This window comes from Myotis brandtii, unplaced genomic scaffold (genome assembly GCF_000412655.1).
Source record: "Myotis brandtii unplaced genomic scaffold, ASM41265v1 scaffold1127, whole genome shotgun sequence".
Classification (NCBI taxonomy): domain Eukaryota; kingdom Metazoa; phylum Chordata; class Mammalia; order Chiroptera; family Vespertilionidae; genus Myotis; species Myotis brandtii.
Window position 1 is genome coordinate 84,019 of NW_005353875.1, and position 7,951 is coordinate 91,969.

Consider the following 7,951-nt stretch of genomic DNA (forward strand, 5'->3'; position numbering starts at 1 on the left):
CCTGTCATGACGGCTCCACCCTCCTGTCCTCTTCTAACCCTCGTTACTTCTCAAAGGCCCCATTTCCAAAGACTAGTACATGGGGGGTTTGGTTGGACTTCAACATATGAATTTGTGGGGGAGACACATTCAGTCCATGAGAATCCATTCTCCAACAATTACTTATTGCACACCAGTGTTCTTACATGAAAATACTGATATTTATTCATATAAATATAGACAAGTTTTTTTTTTCAAATAAAACAAGTAATTTCTCTCTGTTCTGAAGTTCCTCATCCTTCAGTATGTCATGTTTTCCTTTCCTTCATTAGCCGTGAGGTAAAAAGTTCAACATTCAATCCCGTCAATTAATTTGGACCAGACTGTTTGAATTCCAAAAATAAAATTGGACCGCAAAGGGTTAAGATACAAATCCTGTTATGACGGCTCCACCCTCCTGTCCTCATCTAACCCTCATTACTTCTCAAAGGCCCCATTTGCAAAGACCAGTACATTGGGGGTTTGGTTGGACTTCAACATATGGATTTGGGGGGAGACACATTCAGCCCATGAGAAGCCATTCTCCAACAATTACTTATTGCACACCAGTGTTCTTACATGAAAATACTGATGTTTATTCATATAAATATAGACAAGTTTTTTTTTCAAATAAAACAAGTAATTTCTCTCTGCTCTGAAGTTCCTCATCCTTCAGTATGTCATGTTTTCCTTTCCTTCATTAGCCGTGAGGCTTGTTAACTGTGTCATCTTTATCCACTCCAGGATTCACTCTTCTTTATGATCACCCAAAAATGTCTGTCAGATGAAAGTGGTACCCTGGTTTTCCAGAAAGTCCCTTCCTTACATGTGATAGTTCTCATTCTACGGGGACCAACCCAAACTCTTCATGTGATGTTAAATCAGGCTCAAAGCCCCATCCAAAAAAATGGACAGTTCCACTTTGTTGTATGTGACCAATGAAACAGCTACAATTCCACTTTAAAATAACTTTAAAAGTACATTGGAGCCTGGCTGGCATGGCTCATTGGGTGAGGGTCCACCTATGAACCAGAAGGTCATGGTGCAATTCCTGGTCAGGGGCACATGCCTGGGTTGTGAGCTCGATCCTCAGTGTGGGGCGTGCAGGAGGCAGCCGATCCATGATTCTCTTTCATCACTGCCTTTTCCTCTCCCTTCCTCTCTGAAGTAAAAAATATATTTTAAAAAAACAAAACATATAAAGGAAAACGACATTGGGAATAAAATATCAGTGATTCTTATCAAATGAAGAATTGTCTTTATGAAAAACGACCGATCCAACCATCTGAGCTTAATGAAGACCTATGATAAGGTCTCTGCCTCAGCTGACTTCAGATTCTTAGGTCAAAGTCATCCAGGACTTTTGTCCTTTGGCTTTCAAAGGGGGAAAAACAACATATAAAGGAAAACGACATTGGGAATAAAATATCAGTGATTCTTATCAAATGAAGAATTGTCTTTATGAAAAATGACCGATCCAACCATCTGAGCTTAATGAAGACCTATGATAAGGTCTCTGCTTCAGCTGACTTCAGATTCTTAGGTCAAAGTCATCCAGGACTTTTGTCCTTTGGCTTTCAAAGGGGGAAGCATCATCAAACGGCCCCATTTTTACAAAATGTATGTTAGAGACCAATGCACTTCCCCTTTGCCTCTGCATCTGCTCCTTTGAGACTCAGTCTTTGCTTTTGTTAACACCCTTAGGCTTTTTCTTCTGAATGTGAATTCTGATGTCGAACCAGGGATGAGCTCCGGCTGTACGCCTTCCCACATTTACTGCATTCGTAGGGTTTCTCTGAGGAATGACTTCTCTGATGCCGGATGAGGTCCGAGCCACTGCTGAAGGCCTTCCCACACTCATTACATTCGTAGGGTTTCTCTCCTGTGTGACTTCTTTCGTGTAGAATAAGGGAAGTGCGCTGACTGAAGGCCTTCCCGCAGGTCTTGCACGTGTATGGTTTCTCTCCAGTGTGGATCCTTTCGTGCTGGGCAAGGTGCGCGCTCTGACTGAAGGCCTTGCCACACTGATCGCACTCATACGGCCTGTCTTCAGTGTGGATTCTCTTATGTCGCGTAAGAGATATTCGGTGACTGAAGGCTTTCCCACATTCCTCGCACTGGTACGGTTTTTCTCCGGTATGAATTCTCTGATGTTCAATAAGAAATGACTGGCGGCCGAAAACTTTACTACATTTGTTGCATTTGAAAGGCTTCTCTTCAGAATGAATGTTCTGATGTATTTTAAGGTTGGCAGTTTCAGAAAACATCTTCCCACATTCCTTACATTCAAAGAGTTTCTTTTTCCTCCTGTGAACTTTCTGATGTTGAATGAGGGATGAATGCCGATGACAGACCTTCTCGCATTTATTGCACCTGTACAGTTTCTCTCCATTGTGAATTTTTAGATGTAGAATAAGGGTTGAAAGCCGCTGGAACACCTTCTCACACTTAGGGCATTTGTAGGGTTTCTCCGACGCATGAATTCTCTGATGAAGCATGATGGATGAGATCCTATTAAAAGATTTCCCACATTTTCTACATTTATAAGGATTCTCTAAATGGTGGCTGCTCTGCTGACTCGAGGCCTTCTCGCCCTTATTAGTTTTCTCTCCAGTATGAACTCTTTTATGTAGAACAAGGACTGATTTCTTTCGGAAGCCTCTCCCACATTTACTGCATTCATGGATTTTCTTTCCCTTGTGGATTTTCCTATGAAGTGAAAGGGATGACCTTCGAATGAAGGATTTCCCACGTTTCCTGCACTGGTGGGCATTTTCATCAAGGAGAGTTTTCTGATGTATCCTGAGGGTTGGACACGGACTCAAGGCCTTCCCACAGTCAAAGGTTCCCTTTCCACCATGACTTTTCTCATGTAGAAGAAGCGTGGTTCTTTGCGTGAAGCTTTCCCCACATTCGTCACATTCGTGGCTTTTCTTTCCATTGTGAATTCTCTGATGGAGGAGGAGGGATGAGACCTGTCTGAAGGCTTTTCTACAATGACTACATTCATAAGGTCTCTCTTCAGTATGGGAATTCTGATGAAGTTTAAGAGATAAGCTATGACTAAAGGTTTTCCCACAGTCATTACATTTTAAAGCCTTCTTCCCTGGATGCACTTTCTTGGGTTTCTTTAGGAGTGAATTTTTCGTGCAGCTTCTCTTTCCTGTGGGACCTTTTCGTGCTGCAGAAACTGGTTTCTGGTAGATGCTTTGCCCAGGTTTGTTGCAATGATCGGGATGTAACTTGTTGGTCTCACATTTAGACCCTGAGTGTGAAAGACATCAACAAATTAAACATCTGTTTTCTTATTTTTTTTTAAATTGTCATGTAAGAAGCTAAGTTGAATTGACAGAAAATTTCCTAGAATATAAGTGAAAAATTCATCCAACTTTACCACAAGAATAATCCCATTTTTTTAAGTTGAAAATATCTGAAAGCTGTGCATCTAAATCGAAAGTGTCCTTTCTGGGAGAATAGATTGCAGTAATATTTTCCTTCACTTTGGTTTTTCCCATTTTCGGAAATGTACATGTCCCTTAAGAATATCAAAATAGTCATTTAAAATGACTAAAGTAGCTCTTTGAAATGCTAAAGGAGTAGTGAAAAGTGAAAAACATCAGAAGAGAAATTTAAAACTGCTTGAACACCTTTTGATACTTTCCCAGAATTAATGTTAAGAAAAAATAATACTGTGAAATTAGAATTTCATTAGCCTGATTAAATTGGAGGCAGGGTTGGCTTTTAACTAAATACTCATTTTTGCAAGAGTCACTGGGAACTCTCTTTTGAAGAGGAAAACCACTAACCTCAAGTTCTGTACTCTGTGAAAATATCCTTCAAGAGTGAAAGAGAAATAAAGACTTCCTCAGACAAACAAATGTTGAGAGAATTCACTGCCAGTAGACTTGCGCCATCAGTCCAAGTGGAAGGTGACCCCAGATCTTGAAAATCCTCCCCGGCTGCACCACAGCAAGGAAATGAAGGCCTCATCATGAATTGCTGGACCACTCCTTGTCATGCCATCCTTGGCTACATTTGCCTTGCAGGAATAGTTAGAACACTACTCTTCATTCTTGTGGTTCACTGCTGTGGACCCCCACTGAACAGGAACAGGGGGAATAACATACTTCCCTTAATCATAGCCTGTATGTTCCCACTCTCCCTTACAACTACATATCCATCCTGCTCCTGCTTAACCAGGACCCAGGATGACACTATTGTAAGTCTTTCCCCTTATCAGGGGAGCTACTGCTACACTGGAGTAAAGCTCTGTATACAGAAAAGACAGGTCTACTGGACAGTACCCAGGGCCAACATCCAACAGGTTGCCTCCCAGATGATCTAGGCAACTCCACTCTCAAGGCTGAAAACACCCCTCCCCCTGGTGCCCCCCTGCAGGAATATTCGACGTGTGTGGGACCACTGCTTACCCATGCCTGCCTCCAAACTGGACGGGAGTGTGCACTCCTGCCTATCTAACCCCAGATATGTCTATTATACCCAACAACCAATCCTTTGAAACCCTCCTTAAAGCAGTAACTAGATATAAAAGAGCTCTGCAAGTGATTCCCCTTCTAATAGCACTCGGAGTTGCGGGAGGCATAGGAGCAGGGGGAGGGGGAAGGGGAATAGCTCACTCTATCTCCTCTTACCAAGTTTTAACCCAAGAATTTTCAGAAGATATAGAGAGCGTAGCTGAGGCCCTAATCGCCTTGCAGGATCAAGTTGATTCCTTCGCCACCCCTGCTCCTGCTTAACCAGGACCCAAGATGACACTATTGTAAGTCTTTCCTCTTATCAGGGGAGCTACTGCTACCCTGGAGTAAAGCTCTGTATACGGAAAAGACAGGTCTACTGGACAGTACCCTGGGCCAACATCCAACAGGTTGCCTCCCAGATGATCTAGGCAACTCCACTCTCAAGGCTGAAAACACCCCTCCCCCTGGTGCCCCCCTGCAGGAATATTCAACGTGTGTGGGACCACTGCTTACCCATGCCTGCCTGCAAACTGGACGGGAGTGTGCACTCCTGCCTATCTAACCCCAGATATGTCTATTATACCCAACAACCAATCCTTTGAAACCCTCCTTAAAGCAGTAACTAGATATAAAAGAGCTTTGCAAGTGATTCCCCTTCTAATAGTTGCGGGAGGCATAGGAGCCGGGGGAGGGAGAGGGGGAATAGCTCACTCTATCTCCTCTTATCAAGTTTTAACCCAAGAATTTTCAGAAGATATAGAGTAGCTGAGACTCTAATCGCCTTGCAGGATCAAGTTGATTCCTTCGCCACAGTAGTACTACAGAATACAAGAGGATTAGACTTACTAACAGCAGAAAAAGGTGGAATCTGCCTCTTCTTAGGAGAGGAGTGCTGCTTTTATGCCAACCAGTCAGGCATTGTCAGAGATAAGGCTGAGGATCTAACTGAACGAGCAACAAAAAGAAGACAGGAGCTACACGAGTCCTGGGCTGCTTGGGTGGTGGTGGTGGTGGTCGGGGTAATCTAGAAATGGCTTCTCCCATTGACAGGAACACTGTTAATGCTACTCATAGCCGTAACCTTAGGACAATGTCTTCTAAATTTTTCAACTTGCTTTATCTCATTTCGCCTAGATGCCTTTAAACTTCAAATGGTCCTACAAACCAGAAGAATTCCCTACAAACCCCTCTGAGAGGAAGAAACGGGAGGCTAACCCCTTGGTCGTTGTCCCTCATCAGCAGGAAGCACCTAAGAGTGGTCGTTGTGCCTGTTCATCATAAAACCCCGTAGTCGTTGTACCACAAGGCTAAGAAAAGCTTGTGGGACAAGGGGGAGGGGGAAGTGGGATGAGAGGAGGCTAAAGGCTAATTCTTTCTATAACATCTGGTTCCCTCTAAGGGAACTTTCCTCAAGCAGAACAATGTAACCCAGATGGGAAAATATAACCTATTGCCCCTTTTCCTGCAGTCTGGGCTAGCAAGATTTCTTGTCTGTTTGCTCACATGTTACAGAGGCCATGAATCGTAAAACAATACACAACCCCTGGAGAGGGCTGTCAGTGCTGGCGCCAGACCACGCCCTTAGGTATGGTCTCATGACCCCCAGCCCCACACATGGGGCTTTTTGCAAAGCCCCCGTAAGATCCGGAAGCTCCATTCCATACTTGGGGAACAAAGAAGCCAAAAAGGTATAAAGGAAAAGCTTCCACCGGATTTCTTTGTTCAGATTTTTGGAGGTGACTCCACTGAGACCGCCGGCGTAATAAAGCTGTGTAACTCCATTTCTCTAAGCATTGCTTTGGTTTTTCTCCGGTCTTCTATAACATTTGAACACTTTTTGATATTTTCCCAGAATGAATGTTAAGAAAAAATAATACTGTGAAGTTTGAATTTCATTAGGCTGATTAAATTGGAGGCAGGGTTGGCTTTTAACTACTCATTTTTGCATGAGTCACTGGGAACTCTTTTTTTTTTTTAAACATTTTATTGATTTTTTACAGAGAGGAAGAGAGTGATAGACAGTTAGAAACATCGATGAGAGAGTAACATCGATCAGCTGCCTCCTGCATACCTCCTACTGGGAATGTGCCTGCAACTAAGGGTCATGCCCTAGACTGGAATCGAACCTGGGACCCTTGAGTCCACAGGCGGACACTCTATCCACTGAGCCAAACCGGTTAGGGCTGGGAACTCTTCTGAAGAGAGAAACCACTAACCTCAAGTTCTGTACTCTGTGAAAATACAGACAGTCCTTGGGTTACATTGGAGATCTGTTCTGACGTAACTTGATTTTCGCCGTAAGTCGGAACTCACCTACGTAAGCACCTACGTCCCTCACATGGAGCACATACACAGCAGTAATGAAATGAAACAAGTAAAAAAAACTTAAAAGAAAGATAACCATTCCTGACCTTTACTTGTGGTAAATAAAGAATAAAAAACATGAAGCACATCCTCCTATATAATAAGAGAGGAATATGCTAATTATCTGTTACGCCTTGAAGTGTAAAGACCAACCGTGTAATGACCATTTCACAGATCTGCAGGAGGGTGGGGCAGCAAACTACAAGCGGGCTGCGAAAAGCTACAGGAGGCAGGGCAGCAAGCTATGAGGGGGGGAAGAGGGCAGGGGGAGCTACAGGAGGGCAGGGCAGCAGGCAGAGAGCTACAGGAGGGCAGCAGAGAGCTACTGGGACACAGAGAGCTACTAGTATGTACATACAAGGGTAAATACAGTATTATCAGTATTTATCAGAGATGGCGACATAACCACGAAACGAAGTACATCGAGTCCGATGTAACCCGAGGACTGCCTCACTCTTTTCAGGAGTGAAAGAGAAATAAAGACTTTCTAGGACAAACAAATGTTGAGAGAATTCATTGCCAGTAGACCTCCCTTGCAAGAGTTACTAAAAGGAGGTCCTTCTAAGAAGGAAAATAATGTCGATCAGAAACTGGGACCTACACAGAGAAAGGAAGAGCACTGAAGAAGGAATAAGTGAAAGCAAAAAAACTCTTACTTTTCTCATTTTTTTTTCCCACTGAGGATATGTTTTTATTGCTTTTTAGAGAGAGAAAGGGAGTGAGAGAGAAACATTGATTGGTTACCTCCCACACATGCCCGGACTGGGAGTCAAACCCTCAACCTTTTGGAGCATGAGACAACACTACAACCAAGCCACCAGCCAGGACTTTTCTTATTCTTAATTGACCTAACAGATAATAGTTTCTTCAAGACAATTATACAACAACATATCTGATTATGTGTGCTTATGCATTTATCTTAAATAAAGTGAATAACAGCAATGATGCTGGGAACCAGAGGAAGGGATTGGTCTTACTTTGTAATTTAAAAAAAAATATATTTTATTGATTTTTTACAGAGAGGAAGGGAGAGGGATAGAGAGTTAGAAACATCCATCAGCTGCCTCCTGCACACCCCCCACTGGGGATGT

The 7,951-nt window shown here is 43.1% G+C and overlaps 1 protein-coding gene across 2 annotated transcripts in view; it reads right to left on the bottom strand.

The window, feature by feature from the left end:
• Window positions 1–1,411: 1,411 nt before the first annotated feature.
• ZNF667 (zinc finger protein 667) overlaps window positions 1,412–7,951 on the bottom strand; it is a 20,848-nt gene continuing 14,308 nt past the window's right edge. For both annotated transcript variants that reach the window (XM_005857793.2, XM_014547669.1), the window contains one exon: window positions 1,412–3,283. In XM_005857793.2, coding sequence (XP_005857855.1) covers window positions 1,719–3,283 — 1,565 coding nt within the window. In that variant the 3' untranslated portion in view covers window positions 1,412–1,718. The remainder of the gene's footprint in view (window positions 3,284–7,951) is intronic.